The following is a 19,340-nucleotide window of genomic DNA, read 5'->3' as shown; positions in this document are numbered from 1 at the left end:
GCTCCTAAGCTCTGGGGGACAAAAGGGTTAGAGGTCTTATTCCCATAATAAATAAACCTTCCCCATGTTTTCAAGTCTTGTTTCCTGAAGAATAAGATCCATTTAACGACTTCATCTCATCTTTCATATTTTAGATATAAGAAGGGGAACCATAATTGTTAGTCATCAATCAAAGAGTAACAAGATTTGAGGGGTTGGGGGTAAAAATTAAGTCGTCAATAAGTCTAATGAATAAAAAAATTTCTCAACTATTAAATTGACATATTATAATTTGCATATAACAAAAATAACACATAAAAATAATGTTATACCAATTATAATTTGTTACTTGTGAAATCTTATGTCGAATAGCATTGCTCATTACATGCAGCATTGCAGAGACAATCAAATGAATTTTATTTTGTAGTTGAATTGGATCTTATCAATCGATTGTACATCTCACCTTTCATTGACTCAGCAGTACTAATCCCATCGTGTCGAAGAGATGACCATATCTTTTCTATTCCTATGAAAGATGACCATTAATGTGTGATAATGTGGATTGTGATTAAGTCACCTTCAATCGCTAAAGTTATCCCCACAACGTGCCCTTTAAAAAAGTTGGAATGTTACCTATATGTCGGACCCATTTAAAGTGCACTAAATTAATGACTTCTTGACTCGATTTTTTTTACTAATTATTATGAAAATCAATAAGATTTTTTTGAAACAGAAACTATAAAACTATACTGACGAACTAGCCAGCTTGTTCAATAAAAAGTAAAAACCAGGTTTCAAAGCTGTGGGCTGCACCTCAGTGAACTCTATTGTGTATATAATCAATATGATTACAACTACTTGCATTTAAAAAGATAATTGGAGAATGAACTACACACCATATACTAGCTAACACCTCAGTGATAATAGGCATTAGCAAAATTGATTCCTTCGAGAAATATATATCATTGAGAATGAAATTGCTTCCAATATGTGTCATGCTCCAGACTCCAGAGTTCACACACCGATTTTGTAATAGCAGAAACGAAGCTTTAAAAAAAAAAAATTATTTGACCCCGGCCTTGACTCTAGCAGTAATCAAAGTTAGATTTTTTTTTTTTTTTTAAATTTTTTTGTAAGGAACGTTATAAGATTCCATTTTCATATATATATATATATATATATATTTGGTAACCATCTCTTTCCAACGATTGAATGGTATCTCGTTTAGGGTTTGAATCCCCTTAATCTAAGAGTTATTAACTCATTAACAAAAATGAAATCACTATGTAGATAAGGGCAGAACCAAGAATTTTTGTTTGAAGGGCCATGTTGCAGAATTAATATATTTATCAAGACAACTTTTCACACACATATAAACACACGCTTTTTTATTATATACATACACACACACATATATATATATATATACACACACTTTTTTATTTGATAAGTTATATATATACACACACCTAACAAAAAAAGGAGTTTAGTATTTTCAATCAAATTATGTTTGATGAAGATATTTCATAAAATAAAATTCATTTTTATTATTTTCATAGTGAAATTCTTAAAAAGTTTCATTTTCGATACAAATTATCAAATTTTATACTAAAGTAATTAAAATTTTTTTCAATTAAACTAATGAAATTTTCAAAAACATAAATGATCCAAAACTTGGAGGAACAAGTTAGACTGCAAACATATTTGAAGTTATCTTGTTTTAACCCATTATGTGGCAACTAAAGAGACATTTCATGTATAGTTTTAGTGACAATATTTTTTTTTAATGAGTCAATGACTTGTTAATTACCACAACAGATTAAAAACGATAAATTCAAATATATTTGGAGCCAAATTTTATCAAATATTTAACAGATATAAGATCACACTTTACAATAAAAAAGAATTGTGAAAAATAAAGATATGTCTCTATAACTATTAGACCAATTTTTTTTTTTAAGAGTATCATTGGACTAATTCAAGTACTTGAGGGGCCAACTGTTATTTTTGTAGATTAAATTTTGAAAACATTAAAATAATTATATATATATACATATATTTAAAAATTTTCAAAATTTTTGGGGGCCATTGCTCCCCACGCTTCACCATAGCTCTGCCCCTATACGTGGATAATGATATTGACACAAACTTCTACGCAATCACTATGTGGCATAACGTATGCTATTTTAATTGTACGTGAATCAAGTAATTCGTGAAAAATAAAATAAACTAAACTTAAATACATTAGAACTTGATGATGTGAACTCTACTTGCATTTAAAAAAAGAAAAAGAAATGAAGTTATTAACAATTCCAAACTTTTAATACTTTACTCGATTTGACATAGATTACCACCATGAATAACATATGAGAAATGATATGTCCACAACATTTTTACAATATTTTTACAACAAATCCTAAGTGGCAGAATGTTACTGGTTGTTATTGTTGGGGCAAAAAAGTAATCTTAGTGTTAGGTTCAAATTTGAACCAATAACAACTAACCACCTATGATTTGTTGTAAAAATGTTGTGGACGTAGCACCTCTCATAACATATATTGTCATCAGTTTTCATATTTATCTTTGCAGGCAAGATTTAGATCCAGTATTTAAATATTGTTCCTTAAATTCTCTTCTTAAAATTTTGCAATGTAGTATGTTTCTCATGAGATGAAATGGAGATTTGTGTAGTCTTTATTTATTTATTTATAAATATGATATTATTACAAATTTATAAGGTTTGTTTTATGATAATATCTCTTCTAAGCTAACTCAAAGACATCTCTCTCTCTCTCTCTCTCTCTCTCTCTCTCTATATATATATATTCTATTATTCTTTACACTTTGTCTTTGAGTATTATTATTTGCTCCTCTCTCTCTCTCTCTCTCTCTCGCTTGTGTAAACTATACATGTATTTCCCATCCAAAACAAAAACACAGTGCACGTTAGCCCAATAAAGCAAGATATTCATCATATCGATTTTTCTTTACCCACTGAACCCATGAATCTCAAGAGAAAAAACCCAAACCCAGACCCATCATCCCCTGACTCGGACGAGTCAGCCCAGCTATCCTCACCATTCCCAGACGAAGTTCTCGAACGAGTTCTCTCTCTCCTAAACTCCAGAAAAGACCGTAACTCGGTCTCCCTTGTCTGCAAAGACTGGTACGATGCTGAGCGCTGGTCAAGAACCCACGTGTTCATCGGAAACTGCTACTCAGTCTCGCCGGAGATACTGACTCGGCGATTCCCAAACATTCGTAGCGTGACCCTCAAAGGGAAACCCAGGTTCTCGGATTTCGATCTGGTTCCACCCAAATGGGGTGCGTGTGTTCACTCTTGGTTGCTCGTTTTTGCGACCAAGTATCACTTTCTTGAGGAGCTTAGGCTTAAGAGAATGACTGTTAGTGATGAGAGCTTAAAGTTTTTGGCTCTTTCTTTTCCTAATTTTAAGGCTCTCTCGCTTTTGAGCTGTGATGGGTTCAGCACTGATGGGCTTGCTTCCATTACCACTCATTGCAAGTAAGTATAATTTTTTGGTTTTCTTACCAATATTCTATGTGTCTTTCATGCTCATTTTTGTTCAAATTTATGAACTTTTTAAGTTTTAGTTTTAGCCCATTAGCTCTTTAACAAAATTTTCTTTCTAGAGTTTCAACCACTCTTAATATAGCTCTTTATCATCATCAGAGCACTCTAATTGATTTCTAGTGTGGGCGGAAATTGAACCCAAATTTCTTATTCAACCATAAGAGATTTTATCAGTTGAACCTTTGACAAATTAAAAGGGACCATTTTTAGTACTGACAGGTTTACTGGAGTGACGATGGGCCAGTTTTTAGTTTGGCCATGTCATCTTAAAAGCGATCAATTTAGGGGCCGTTTGGCAGTGTAGTTTGTGCAATACTTTTCAGTTTTTTAAACAATATTATGTGAATTTCTATACTTTTCAAAAAATACAAACAAACGTTACTAGAAGAATGTTACCAAACGGCCCATTAAACTTCAAGGACTAAAATCGGCCGTGGACTAAAATTGGCCGTGGACTAAACTTTAGGGACCAGTAGTGAATTTAAACTTAAGTTTTATTAGCTGGAGTTCTTATTTGTTTTGAGATGGGGTCTTAAAATTTCGAATGTGTGTGAGATCTGAGCAGGTGCTTGTGATAATTTTGATGACAAAGCTCAAAACTTGTATGCGTTTTGCTATGAATGGGGCTTTTTGTTTTAGGTTGATCAAACTGATTTTGTGGTTCTAGTTTTCAGATTAGTAATGGGACTTTGAAGAAGGTAGGAAAGAAAGATTTTGTTGTTATTGTGGAAGTGGTTGTGAAACATATAGAAGTGCTTCAACCTTTTAGTTTCTTTTGGTCTTCTCTTTTTGCTGTGAATGGGGATGCTCTTTTTATCCTGTATTTAGTGGATGGCATATCCTTGTATTTATACTTATGCAAGTCCCATTTGGTGAAAATAAAATGGCAAATAATTGGCCAATATGTGGCCAAGGAAGAATGCACCCACCTAGTATCTTCTTGTGGCCTTGAATGAAGTCCAACGTGAAAAAAAAGTTGTGGTTCTTTATGTTATGCGATAAGGATGTCACTTCTATTATTGTATGCTTGTCGCTGCCACTAGATTGGAGTAGGTCTTATGATTGTAAAAATAAAAATAAAAAACCATGAGAATATGTTGGCCTGTTGGGTGGATGTCCATGGATCAAATTTAGAAGGAATGTGTTTTACTAGGAAAACAGTGCTGTGGTGGGAATGGACGTGCTTTTTATTTCCATTTCTTCCTCTGCTTTTTTCTTTGGTTTCTGACTGGCATTTCATTGATTTATCATTTTATAAAACTACCTGTCTAGTTGATGCCTGTGGTCATAGGTGAAGTGAAACTTTAATAAAGTTGATTTGGTGGGTAATATGTTTCTTGGGTATAATTCTACACGCTAGAAAGAATTCAATGTTCAGAATTTATATGATCTAGAAAGGTTCTATCCATATTTTCAATATCTCTCATATTTATACTCAAGAACCTTTGCAAATTTGTGAGCATGTATTTTCGATCAATTGAACTGAGGGAATCTTGCTAGGAATCCAAATTTGTTGCATTTGCAAATGACGATGTTACCTTGCAATGAGCTTTGGTTGTGTGGTCTGAACCTTTAATGATCAAGATGTAGTTCTTGGAGTTGCTTCTTTTCTCTTCAGTGTACTCTGCACTAAATGACTTAAGATTCAAATGAGTGGAGAGCACTAGAAATATTCATTTGTTATACCTAAAATCAGTCTATTAATTGAGATATGGGGAATCTTGACACTCTATTCCCTATAAGTTCATGTTCTTCTATTTATTCCTTTTTGCTATATGGTTAACAATGTGGTTTGATATATATAAAATTTGTTAGAAGGTTTATGTTAAAATTAATGTTTTACTTCTCATATTGCATTTCCACATATCAAAGATAAAGTTCTAAATTCTGATTTGATTACAGGAATTTGACTGAGCTCGACATACAAGAGAATGATATTGATGATAAAAGTGGTAAATGGTTGAGTTGCTTCCCTGAAAACTTCATGTCACTGGAAGTCCTAAACTTTGCCAATTTGAATAGTGATGTTAATTTTGAAGCTCTTGAGAGACTGGTTAGTAGGTGCAAATCGTTGAAAGTTTTAAAGGTTAATGAAAATATAACCTTGGAACAATTACAAAGGCTGCTTGTTCTTGCTCCTCACTTAAGGGAGGTAGGTACTGGTTCACTTTTGCAAGAGCTTACGCCCCGCCAGCACTCAGAGCTCAAAAGTGCATTCAGCAATTGCAAGAATCTAAACATCCTCTCTGGTTTTACTGAAGTTACATCCATATTTCTTCCAGTTCTTTACCCTGCCTGTACAAATTTGACATTCTTGAATTTGAGCTATGCTGTTTTGCAAAGTGATGAATTGTCTAATCTTCTTATTCATTGCCCACTTCTTCAGCGCCTCTGGGTAAGGAACCTCAATTTCCCATTTTCTCTTCTTGTCAGAATTCCTCAAAGTTCAATAGTAAAGTAAAAAAAGCTACAATTCTTTTTGACATGATCATGGTGCACAACTTAAGAGTTCTAAAATCATTATTTGTGTTTTTTCGGAGGAGATAATAATCATTCTCAAATTCAATGAAACCACTGCATATTGGACTTTTCTTAAAATATGGAAATACTTCATCTACAACCGATAATTCAGATCTCTTCCCCTTTATGTAGTTTCCTTCTTGAAAATTTGGTGGTTCCTCTACCTCTGGCATTTCATATGCACTTCAAAAGCATATTTTTAGAACTACATGCTTCACCTGTCAGAAATACACATCATTTCACAAAGACATAGTCCCTCTTCCACTAGAACTTATAGTTCTGTTTAGCTATTTTCTAACCCCAACCAATGAATTCTGCACTGATTTCTTACGTAATAATTACTACTTTAGTTAACAAAATTCCAGAAAGATCACTGCATATGCACCAATGGCAAATCCTAGTATTTAGCTAATTCTGAATAATTTTTTGTAGTTCTAATTGCTCTGACTTGCACAAGTAACTTGTTAATTATAAATAATCATAACATTAATAATTTGGGGCCTCTATGTCAAATTCTTGATATAGGTCCTGGACTCAGTTGAAGATGAGGGGTTGGAAGCCGTCGGATCAAACTGTCCTCTACTTGAGGAACTCCGTGTCTTCCCTGCATCTGATCCGCATGAGGATGAAATTGTACATGGGGTGACTGAAATTGGGTTCCTTGCTGTGTCTTATGGCTGCAAGAAACTCCACTACGTTCTCTACTTTTGCCGACGGATGACTAATGCTGCAGTAACAACCATTGTGCAGAACTGCCCTGATTTCACCCACTTCAGGCTTTGCATAATGAACCCGCGCCAGCCAGATTACCAAACAGGTGAGCCCATGGATGAGGCTTTTGGTGCAGTGGTGAAAACTTGCACTAAACTCCGGAGGCTTGCAGTTTCAGGTTTATTGACTGACCTCACATTTGAGTACATTGGGAAGTATGCCAAGAACTTGGAAACACTTTCTGTTGCATTTGCTGGCAGCAGTGATTGGGGCATGGAGTGTGTATTGAAAGGTTGTCCAAAGCTGAGGAAACTTGAGATAAGGGACTGCCCGTTTGGGAATGCAGCTTTACTATCAAGTTTCAGGAAATATGAATCAATGAGGTCACTCTGGATGTCAGGCTGCAAAGTGACAATGAATGGCTGTAGATTGTTGGCACAAGAGATGCCCAGGTTGAATGTGGAGGTAATAAAGGAATGCGGAAATGATGATTGTCAGGCTGATAAACTTTATGTTTATCGTTCTGTTGCAGGGCCAAGAAAGGACGCCCCACCTTTTGTTCTCACTCTTTGAGTTATGCACAGTAACCTCCATCTCTCTATCTCTCTCTCTCACACGCGCGCGCACACACACACACACAATAGGAGGGATGAGAGTGCAAAGTTGTTGCCTTGACCTTGCCTGGAGAATCTGCTTCAATTAATCACTATTGTATTTTGCTTTTGATTTCCCTTTGTTGTGTGTACTTCCACCACAAACCAAAGGGCAAAGGCAAAGCTCAAAATGATATTAAATAAAACCAGGCTTCTTATGTGTAAATTACTGTAGACAATAATCTTTAAGATTTTGATTCAGAATATTGGCGGTGACTGGTGTCACTTGTCTTTTCTTATCATTTGCGCATATATGCTTTGTGGCTTGTGATTTTCTTATGTATCATTCTCGGGTTTAATAACCAATATCTATATCATTTAGTTAGCAATAATGGAGCACATATTCGTTTGAAGAATTTTATCAAAATGGAAATGAAATCATGCGCTCCGAGTGAAGTTTGAACTCAAATAACTCGCACCACGATCAACTTTATCTTATCCCAAAAGTTTAGACTAAAAAAAACTTGTGAATTTAATCATTTATCCATTACTATTCTAATTGGAACTTATGTTAGGCTTGGTTTTAGTTTTAGTTTTCTTTTTGTTGGGCTTATCAGACAACTTTTTGGGCTTGAAAAAAAATAAAACACTTGTTATCAAACGTATTTTCAGATCTCTACTGGAATACTTGACCATGAGCTGAGGCCCTCTTAGTGGGCAATGAATTCTGTCATCAACATGGTCTGGTCCATTTCGTAATCAATGATTATCAAAAGGCAGGATTAGCCTGTGTATGGTGAGAAATTATTAGGTCTATCAGAGATTGTTCTTTGGACTTTTCAATCAATAAAATGATGTAATTTATAGAAATATAAGATCACTTCGTGAAATTTTTTTTTTTTTTTCTTTCTTTCTTATGCTATTTAAGAAGTTGACTCACATTTCTATGTATATTATTATTTCGTTAGTTAAGAGGAACACTTCGGCTATTTTTGCCGTAGACTTAATAATTTGCCACGTTTGGCCGAAGTTAAAGCTAGAAAATTATTTTATTCATGTTTATGACTTCAGTCTTTCGGTGCAATTATGGATGTGAGATAATCACAAAGCCAGAAATGAATAAATTCTTTTGAGTTGTGTGCTCCAGTTATTAATGGCTATCACTTTGTACTGACACTTGTAATGGGGGGATTGGGCTGGTCCTCCTTCACTCTCACTCTTCAGCAAACTTAATGCATCTTCGAGTTTTTCTCTCTAAGATTTCACTAAATTTGATAGACCCATCTTTTGCCGTTCATTATTTTTGATCATTCAATTTTAGCCACCTCCCTAGTCCCTACTGGTGGGTCTGAGTGGACCCTAGTCACCAGAGGCATGTGCTTTCCATGGCCTATGCTATGCTCCACCGATTATGGGTCCAGTCACATTATGAAAACTTCTTTGGTAGGAAGGTTGGAGACGTTTGGCCACATAATCCACGCTTCAAAAATGATATTTAGGCTCATGACTAGTAAAATTTTGTATAAAAAAATTAATTTAAATTTTATTTATACTTTAGAACTAATTAGTGTTTCGGTCTTATAACAAAGAATAAATATATTATGCTCTTTATGAAAATGTCATTCAATTCATGAATAATCTCAATGAACTTCTAAACATGTTTATTGTATTCATGGAATTACGTTTACACAATTAGCAATATAATTAATGACAAGTGGTAATTTGTTATTGAGTCACTTGAAAAGTGAATTTGATTTCTTTATCATTTTTGAAGCAAATACTCTTTTTGAGGCACAACAATTGTGGAGGGGAGATTTAAAACTTTGAAAGTCTTTGTTAAAAATACTAAGATGTACTAGCTAAGTTATAATGTTCTTAGCTAACAAATGTTTTTCTTACATAGTATTTGATTATGAAATTTTGAAGAGTTTTAATCATAATCTTTTTTATGACCATAATTAGATTTTCGTGGGGTCAGTAAGATCTTAGAGGGACTGATCATGATTTTACTTCAGAATCTCACCTATCAAGGCTCCAGAAAAAGTAATAATAACTTGTCGGTTAATAAGGTTCGGTGAGAGGTCCTATTTTTCACCTTTAGGTTTGATCATGTTGGTGTAAATAGAAACAGTAGAGCCTTTGTGCTCCAACCCTACGATACAGTGTAATGAATGGTGACTATATATGTAATATGTGTAACAGTGTAAGCTATGGTTGGTAAGCAGTCTCATTCAGATTCGAAGCATATAATAACCTTATCAGTCTTTGCTTAAAGGGTTAAAGTCCCACATGATCTATCAAGCTAGGGAACATCACTCACTTGCAATAGGAGCTGTAAAATCATAACTATTTTACAAAATTGTACCATGATTATCAGTAAGTAGTCAAAAAGATGAAACATTAGAGAGTTAATTTGCAGTCCACAAAGCCATCAATTAAAGAATCTTACTGCTAATTTGGAGCTAAAAGACAGGTTTTCATGGAGTTTTGTTCACCGCAATAAGGGCATGAAAATTTTGGATGGGTTGGAAGGAGTCCATCGTGATGATATTGGGACTAGAAAAATCTTTAACGTTTTCCTCTCTTTGACTTGTTGCAAACAAATAGAAAATCTTGAGTTTTTTCTTCTAAAGTAACTGAAAACACATTAAAAAAAATTTAGCAACAAAATTTGTTGTCGTTTAAGATTACAATTTTATTCAATATTTTTTTATTAGAGTTGAATTTTAACAAATTCATCATTGAATTATATTTTCTTCTTAGATCCTCCATATTTGCAAAAAAAAAAAATTTTAAAAATTAAAGATAAATAGTTATGTCATCAATAAATTGTTTAAATTATAAGTTTTTTGTAATTTAAAATTATGTATAACATTTAGAAAATAATATGCAAAATTTAACATGTATATCAAGAATATAAAAAATATGTAATCAAATAGTTAAATTTTCAAAATATGTAATAATATCAATTATTTTAAAGAAAATTGTAACCTTACCCTATGAATAATTTTGTAGTTAAATTTTTTCCTACACTTGAACTAAAACACAGAATCTTTATGCAAACAAGATAGACTGCTAGAAGTCTAGAAGAATAGAAGGCTAGAACACCCAACAACTAAACTTCGCATGCACTCTCATTAAAGTATATTCATGGTTTAGTATAATATAAGGGCCCAAAAAGAGATTAAAGTCAAATTAATTTGGGAGAGTCAACATCAACGATTCAACGCAAATGAGATCCCCTATTTTAAATTTAATACATCACATCATTGGTTTGAAAATTGTAGGTTGTGAAATCTGATTGTTTGGATTTAGTTAAAATCACATTTCAAATCTATGTTTTCTGCCAAATATTTAAATAAGGAAACTTGAAAAACTTATCCAAGCTTTACTTGATTGCAACATAACAATATTAAAAATGCCAAAAAAAAATTTTTTGGAGAAGAAAAATGTTGAAATCAATAAACATTTAAACCCCCAAATAGTGGTAATGATGTAAGAGACACAATTGGTTCCTATTAAGGATGAACAAACAAAATATCACGAAGCAATCTCATTTGTCTTATCTATATGTATTTACCTCATTATTGGGTCATCTAGACCCTCCACATTGAAGTAGATGGACACGAAATATTGTCATACACACACATATTCTTTTCTCTTCAAAGCTAAGGTACTTCTATAACTGTGCTTCACTCTCAAATATGCCTTCTTCCCTACTCAAAGTTTTCGTAGGCCATCACTTTCTTGCTTTTGCATACCGACGCCTTTGTACCTAACACCATAAGCATTAAAACAACCCCTAAACAGTGTGTACTATTTGGGGGCTAATGCAACATTGCAACACAGGAGAAACCCTATATGTCCAACATTGCATTAAAAAAGCATTTCTCAACTAACTCAAAGATATAGGCAATGGTCATAATTACGTACTCATCCGCCATTTGTTGCCCGCACAAAAAGCCTTTAGTTCAGCCATTTAAGCTACTCAAACTTCATTAATTCTTTGGTAACAAAGAATTGCTTGTTTGATAAATGATGCTCATTAAGGAAAATACTTCACCTTCTTTCTTTGAATAGTATATTTGTAGGTACATCCAAGATAGTCCCTAACAGCAGATTGAAGGCCATGTGCACGAAGAAGACAAGGTTGGATGCAACAGAATTTAGGAGTTAAGCTTAGCCAACAAGCCCTATAAAGCACAAAAGACAGAATAGTTAAAAAAAAATAAAAAAAAAATGTTGTTGACAACCCTATTAGCTCAATTGGTATCTTCTCGTGTTTCCAACAAAAAAACATCTAAAATTTAAATTCACTTAGATAATTACAAACACAGAAAAATGTGATGCGATATAATTTAAAATGGTTAAAGTGAACGCCGACATTCTCCACTAGATTATGTTTCAAAAAGAACAATACTAAATCACTTTAGACGTGATAAAAAGTTAATCATTTTTTAACACTTGAATTAAAAGGGTACTCATTTAGATTAGAAAACATAAAATAACAATCCGTGACCAGGGGAAAAACATAACAATGGGTACTTTGTCATGTACAAAAGTGAGTATTAGTGCAAAACTAGACAACTAATCAACATCATGGGTCATTGAATTTTCTTTATGTCATTTGTCATCTTCCAAGGTTTTGATGGGCACAATGCTTTTGCCCCACATTTATTCCACGTAGAGCTATTGAACTACAATAAATTCTTCCATGGCTTTATCCTCTAATTTACATACAGTATACTCGTGCTTTTATTTTGTCCATTGTTTGACACGGGCAGCTTTTGGCTTTAGTTATCATCATCCAGACGAGAAAAAAGGGTTAGAAAAAGAACACCTTTTGAGTCTTTGGGTGTGGATATTTTTACCTCCACTTCTTATTAGCTAACTCCTATTCAAAAGGTGACTGCTTGCTCAAGGCATCCAAATCCAACTAAAGGGCTTCACATGGTGGGGTGGTAGCTATGTCTTTTGCAGGCTATAAGGGTATTGAAAGCTACGCTTTTCCTTCCTTTTCACCTAATCATTTTAGTGTGACTTTATTAGGGGCTGGTCCATAAGGGGTGCTGGTTTTTTTTTTTTCTCACTAGCTTGGTACTAAATTCACAACTTTTTCTCTCTTTTTTGGCTCCAAATTACTACTTAAAACTTTGCAACCTCAATGGTGGACTTATAATCAGTAATTTTGAAATGGGCCCTCATTAATTTCTTGTTTGCCTTTTTCTCTGTAAAGTAGAGAAAATTTTGAGTTGATAAAGTTCCTTAAGGAAATTATGCACCATTTTCTTGCTCGTGAGCTGAACCAGAAATGTAACTTTTTCTATGGATCAAATTAAGGTTAAATCATTGTCATTGAAGTTAATTAGTCTCTCACATTTTGTATATTGCCTTTCTACTAGTACTGAATCCTTCACCTTTTCTACATACAAATAAATAAATAAAAAGAAAAAATCAGGGGAGAAAAAAAGGAACAAATGAATTGGAAAATAATAGCTGGGGACAAGGTTTAAACTTCAAACTCAAAACCACATGTTTTAATACCATGATAACTCATTACATATTAGATTCATATTTTCATCATATTAAGTGGAATCATTTGACTCTTATTTGCTTTATAACAAAATTTTATTATCAAGTGAAATCTCAATTTGTAAAATGAGCTCTATATAGTTCAACTCATTTAAGGAAACAGATTTGTGTATTTCTTTTTTCAATGCAGAGCTTATTCTGTTGTGGTTAAAAAAAGCAAAATGATGTAACATTGTAACACTTAAATTCAGAACTGTGAGCCGAAGTTGCAAAGCTGACAAAAATGTTATATAGTATATATGATAGTCACAGCTATCTAATAAACTTCCACCGTAAATCAATCAATCACCAATAGTCACAGCTATCTAATAAACTTCCACCGTAAATCAATCAATCACTAATATATATTATGGTTTTTTTTTAAAGTTTATATAAGAAAACCTCACATGGGAGATCATGTAGCTCTGTCGTATGATGTTTTGTTAGAATAATTTTCCATTTAAATATGACATCATAAATTTTTTATAATATTTTTATAAGCCAACTAAACATTAATATTATACTAGAAAAAAATTTATGCGGACTCCAATACATTGAAGAAACAAAAATTATGATTAGACATATAAATAATTTATTACACCACATAATAACTAATTTCTAATTTTATAACATTTACTTTATAGTCTAAATTCTTCATTCCCTTAATTTTGTATTACATCATTAATTTAACAAAAACTTATTCTTGTTATCGCAACATTACTTCGTGTATTACTTTAAAATATTGTGAACATTTTATATAGAAATTCTCACATGGTGGCTTATAGCATTATTCACACATCGCGCGGGCCCATTGCTAGTTGTAATCAAGTAGTAATACAAATTCAACTCTTCATCATCTTAATTTTGTATTACATCATTAATTTAACAAAAAAAATTCTTAATGTTATCACAACATTACTTCATGTTATTACTTTAAAATATTTTAAACATTCTATATGACAATTCTCACATTGCATCTTATACCATTATTCGCGCATCGCATGGGCTCATTGCTAGTTATAATCATATAGTAATACAAATTTAACTCTTCATCCTCTTAATTTTGTATTACATCATTAATTTAACAAATATTCTTAATATTATTACAACATTACTTTATATTATTACTTTAAAATATTTTAAACATCCTATATAGAAATTCTCACATGGAAATTCTCACATGGAAATTCTCACATGGCAGCTGACAGCACATCGCGCGGCCCATTGTTAGTTATGGAAAATTATTATATAATCCCGGAGTACCATAAATGCGTACTTCATTCTCTCACATGAATGGTGGATCCTACCATGAATTTAATTAGTGAGACCTACTATTCATGTGGGATGAGAAAATACGCATTTATGGTATTTCGAGAGTACACAATAATTTTAGTTATAATAAATAGTAAAACAAATTCAACCATTTAATGCGTACAATGTTTCTTCTTTCTTTTTTTCCTTTTTTGTTTTATTTTTTTAATGCAAAGCTTATTCTAATAAAAACAAGCTGACAAAAATTTTATACAGTATAATATGATAGTCACAGCTAACTAATAACTTCCGCCATAAATAATTATAATCAAACAGTAATACAAATTAAACCATTTAATGCATACATTGCTTTAACCACACCTGTATTTGAATATGCTCTAGTCTTTCTAGTACCAATGTACATTACCACATACAACAAATGGAAACTACCATTATAAAAGCTGTTCACAGCCAGATACCACCAGCAGAAGAGAGCAAAACATAAAACCCAATAATAAATCAGTCTTCAACTTCACATCACAGAGTCCCACAGATTGAACCAAGCCTTTATCACCGTTCACTATGACAGAACTGCCCTTGTCACCACACTCTCTGAGCTGTCACGATTACACAAACCCCCCATAAGGTAGTTCTCGTAAATTCACACTGAAAATCTAATTCAGTTTCAGCTCCTAAGTCCAAACAAGGAGATAAAGCATAGCATAGATAGAAGCAGCGACAAACTGTGAAAGAGAGAGAATCCCAATTTTTTCTGATCTCGCAGATCCATATTCTTCACCAGAATTCTCATTTCTCGCCAGAATATTCGTACCCACATCACCAAAATCTCACAAAGACAAATGGGTTTGCTCCAAAACCAGTGAAAAGCAAAGAAAAACCACGATGAGAGAACAAAAACAAGACCAAAACCAAACCTCGCCGGAAACATCCGCCGGAAAATCGAATACTCTCCAGGGAGGCATTGAGATTATATCTTCATTGATCTCTCTGACTCACTCAGTCAAAGTCTTTGTATCGAAATGGCAATCGATTCGTGTCAAGCTCGAGGAGCTCCACTCGGGTCTAATCGCCATTGAAAACAGCGAGTTCGAGCACTCCCACATCGAAAACCCAGCGATCTCAGGCTTACTTTCGGCTATACTATTGACGACCAAAGAGTCCCATGACCTCGCTCAACGTTGCGTCGATCTCTCTTACAGTGGAAAGCTTCTCATGCAAAGTGACTTGAATGTGATCCTCACGAAACTCGATCGCCATGTAAGTAATCTCTCTGACTTGTACACAGCTGGTGTTTTAACTCAAAACCATGCCTTGGTTGTTTCAAAGCCTAGTGTTACTGCTTGTAGAGACGACATGCGGTTTTATATAAGAGACTTGTTAACGAGAATGAAGGTTGGTGATACGAGGATGAAGAAGCAAGCTTTGGTTAATTTGTACGAGGTTGTGGTCGAGGACGAGAAATATGTAAGAGTTATGTTGGAACTCGATGGCGTTGTGAATGTTTTAGTGAATTTTCTCGATTCGACAGAGACACAGATACAAGTCGAGTCGACTAAAGTCGTGGAAGTGATCTCTGGGTTCGATTCGTATAAGGCTGTTTTGATTGGAGCTGGGGTTGTTGGACCGTTGATTCGAGTTTTGGAGGGTGGGAGTGAGATGGGAAAAGAGGTTGCTTTGAAGTGTTTGATGAAACTGACTGAAAATTCGGATAATTCATGGTCTGTTTCAGCACATGGTGGAGTCACCGCATTGTTGAAAATATGTGGGAGTGATTGTAAGGTTGAGTTGGTCGGTTATGCTTGTGGGGTGTTGAGAAATCTAATTGGTGTTGAAGAAATAAAGCGGTTTCTGATTGAAGAAGGTGCTATTCCGATGTTTATCAAGCTTGCAAGGTGTAAAGATGAAATCTTGTTGATGATTTCGATTGAATTCCTTCAAAGTATAGCGTTTGAAGATAAATTGGTTAGGGAAATGATTCTTAGAGAAGGAGGGATTCGTGCATTACTACGTGTTGTTGATCCTAGATGGTCTTATTCTTCGAAAACAAGAGAGGTGGCATTGAGAGCTATTGAGAATTTATGTTTCTCTTCATCGATTGCTATAAATATTTTGATGAATCATGGTTTTGTGGATCAAATTATGTACTTTGTTCGAAATGGGGAAGTTTCTGTTCAAGAATTGGCATTGAAGGTGGCATTTAGGCTTTGTGGGACATCAGAAGAGGCCAAGAAAGCAATGGGGGATGCAGGGTTTATGCCTGAGCTTGTTAAATTTCTCAATTGCAAGTCTTTTGAAGTTAGGGAAATGGCAGCTGAGGCACTCTCTGGCATGGTATTAGTCCCCAAAAATCGAAAGAGGTTTGCGCAGGATGACAGGAATATTGGCTTGCTGTTGCAATTGCTTGAGAAGGAAGAGGGAAATTCAGGTATTAAAAAGTTCTTGTTATCTATATTAACATCATTAACAAGTTGCAGTAGTGTGAAAAGAAAGATCGTGAATTCTGGGTACATGAAAAACATAGAGAAACTTGCACAGGCTGAAACTGATGCCAAGAGACTTGTCAGGAAGCTGTCTACAAACAGATTCCGAAGTATGTTAAGTGGAATCTGGCATTCTTGAATGTAATTTTCCTTCTTTTTTTTTTAATTAAATTTTTATAGGTGTAAATCTGCATAAATGTTTGTCAAAATTTTCCTTCTTTGTTTCCTTTTTGTATCAAAGTTCAAAGTCACCCTCTCTCAAATTCTCCCCTTCCGAAAACAGCTTTAGAACAACTTTTTGTTAAGCTTGTAACTGCAACTGTGCTAGTAGATATCTAATAAAAGCTGCTATTACAGAGTTCCTTCAATATATTATGCCATTGCTGAAAGCAATTGCAGTTATGAAGCAAATGGGTGAAAGAAGTCATAATAATAAAAGAATAATAAAGAATGCAATTACTGTTATTTGAAGTTAGTTGGAGGTAGAGAGGTCATGTACTACATGTTTTTGAGAGGTACTACATGGTAAAGACATGACAGACACACAGATGGGCATGTGAATAGTGGCTATCAAAGCTTGTGTCCAGCTATAATTATAGACAGAAAAGATAGTGATGGATGAAGTTTCCTTCTGTATTTGCTTGTCCTTTAGCCTGCCTCATCTCCTTATTATGCCAGTTTAGTATTGTTAACATGGAATTATGATTTATTGTTTGACATTCTGCTGAATTTGTTAATTTTAGCTTGCATATCCAGTGATGTTAGATACTATAAATTTAAATATATAGTAGTTTCAAACCGATTTGTTAATTTTTAAACACAATACAAAAAAAAAAAAAAAAAATTAAAAACTTATTTACTATAGAATTGACGAGGCATTAATCATATTTGTCGTCACATCAGTTTGTAAATTTTTTTTATAGCCATTTTCCTTGCATCTCATCTCATCCATCAGCTACCTAATAGCATTTTGAGGCATGATTTAGGAAATATGACTATTGATTGTGAGAGAGAACCATAGAAATGGATTAGTACCCATTATTAACTAGATAGCAGAGGTGACCTATGTATGGTACATGCAATCACAGAAATGGAAATGGATTGATGCCCACAGAGGACATTAGGACCATTGGAACTTTTCGTGATGCGATCAGAAATTGTACCCACTTAGGACTCTCCTGCTTGTGTTCCACACAATAATCCTGAATGCATCCTTTCATTGTGGGTCTGGCAGAGAAGATGATGTTTTGTTCTGTTTATCTTTTTCTTTCTTTCTTTTGGTTGAGACTTTAGGTCCTTATACACAACAGTATCCAACATTCAATATACATCAAGGTTAGTGGTTATCAGATTCAGTTTCCATTTCCAAACAAAATGATGGTCAACTTCATAATAAAATCTACATATCCAAACAAAGGCAGCCTAAGTTCTGTAGTTTTAGTAAGAAATGGGTTATATTCATTTAATGTGTGACTAAAAAAGGTCCTTGTAAATTGGACTTACATAGCATATTTCCTAACTTTTGTTTTCGTAGTTTATCTTCATTAAGTTTACTTAGCTTAAGAAAGAGGTAAGTAATTTCAACTTATGGCGTTCTTTCTATTATAATTACTCTTTATCACTAGGCCAAGATATTGGTTGATTTTTTATGTAAGCAGGGTTCAAATTTCAAATCTCTTATTCTATAACAAGATATTTTACCGGTTAAACTTAAAAATAAAAATTATTAAAAGAAATTAAAAAAATAAAGTGGACAAAAATACAATTATACTCTAAAAGGGAAAAGAAAAAAAATGTATATAAGTTATGAATGGAGGCCTAGACGTAGTACTTGCTATAACTTGGGCCTGAATAATACATTACTTCCATAACCAACACCAAAGTTAGTTTTTTTATAAATACATTCTAATTTATTGAATGGAGGAAGAATTTTATGTATCTTCATATAAATTTTAATATTCATATTTAATTTTCGTAAATCTAACAGTATATATGATGTTACATCATTTATAATTTAATTTCATACAGATTGATAACCCTTTGTTTTAGTAAGCAGAGGAAACAACACAATCAAGTTCAAACAAAATCCCCCATTATAATTATAAAAAATGCAAGCCTCAGAATGTGGGCTACAAGATCACAAACATGCAAGCCTCAGAATGTGAGCTATTCAACGCCCATATCCATTAAATGGGCTACAGTACCTACTATTTGTTCATAGGCCCAATGGGCTTCCAACGATTATTGAAAAACACAAAACAAAAATAAAAACAGAGCTTCCTTCAAGCTCGGCTATCGGATTTTTTCGTGCACCTCACCTTCGCAGATGGCCTTTTCCTCTCCTTGCAAAGCGACACCGTTTGTACTTCAACCGGTGCATACTTCACACACACTCTATTTCTTGGTTCAATTTAGTTTGTAATTTCAATTACCAAAAAAAAAATCGTTAACATAATTTTTGTCTCTATATTTACAAATTGTAACAATCTTTGTATTTGATCATTTGAGCAGAGGAGCTAAAATTGGTTGCGTTCAATGAAAAGCAGACACCTTCAAAATTAAATACCAAATACACACTTAATAGAATAAGTAAAAGGGAAAAAAAAAAAAAACTTAATTTAA

General features: G+C 33.6%; 2 protein-coding genes across 2 annotated transcripts; both read left to right on the top strand.

The window, feature by feature from the left end:
- Positions 1-2,828: 2,828 nt before the first annotated feature.
- LOC142636673 (protein AUXIN SIGNALING F-BOX 3-like) lies at positions 2,829-7,694 on the top strand. The gene is made up of 3 exons (XM_075810955.1): positions 2,829-3,502; positions 5,474-5,966; positions 6,617-7,694. Exons 1-3 carry the CDS (start codon positions 2,982-2,984, stop codon positions 7,373-7,375), a joined length of 1,773 nt encoding a protein of 590 aa, XP_075667070.1. The 5' UTR covers positions 2,829-2,981; the 3' UTR covers positions 7,376-7,694.
- Positions 7,695-14,945: 7,251 nt separating this feature from the next.
- LOC142633278 (uncharacterized) lies at positions 14,946-17,086 on the top strand. Its single transcript, XM_075807493.1, has one exon. The coding sequence runs from the start codon at positions 15,121-15,123 to the stop codon at positions 16,855-16,857; it is 1,737 nt and encodes a 578-aa protein (XP_075663608.1). The 5' UTR covers positions 14,946-15,120; the 3' UTR covers positions 16,858-17,086.
- The last annotated feature ends 2,254 nt before the right edge of the window (positions 17,087-19,340 follow it).

This window comes from Castanea sativa, chromosome 5 (assembly GCF_040712315.1).
Source record: "Castanea sativa cultivar Marrone di Chiusa Pesio chromosome 5, ASM4071231v1".
Classification (NCBI taxonomy): domain Eukaryota; kingdom Viridiplantae; phylum Streptophyta; class Magnoliopsida; order Fagales; family Fagaceae; genus Castanea; species Castanea sativa.
This window is presented reverse-complemented; position numbering and strand designations above follow the sequence as displayed.

What these genes read in the sequence shown, in the direction of transcription:
- LOC142636673 (XM_075810955.1), top strand. Translation starts at nt 2,982, where the DNA reads ATGAATCTCAAGAGAAAAAACCCAAACCCAGACCCATCATCCCCTGAC. An exon ending in TCCATTACCACTCATTGCAA is followed by an intron (nt 3,503 to 5,473) that starts GTAAGTATAATT and finishes ATTTGATTACAG; the next exon opens with GAATTTGACTGAGCTCGACA. An exon ending in CACTTCTTCAGCGCCTCTGG is followed by an intron (nt 5,967 to 6,616) that starts GTAAGGAACCTC and finishes TTCTTGATATAG; the next exon opens with GTCCTGGACTCAGTTGAAGA.
- LOC142633278 (XM_075807493.1), top strand. Translation starts at nt 15,121, where the DNA reads ATGAGAGAACAAAAACAAGACCAAAACCAAACCTCGCCGGAAACATCC.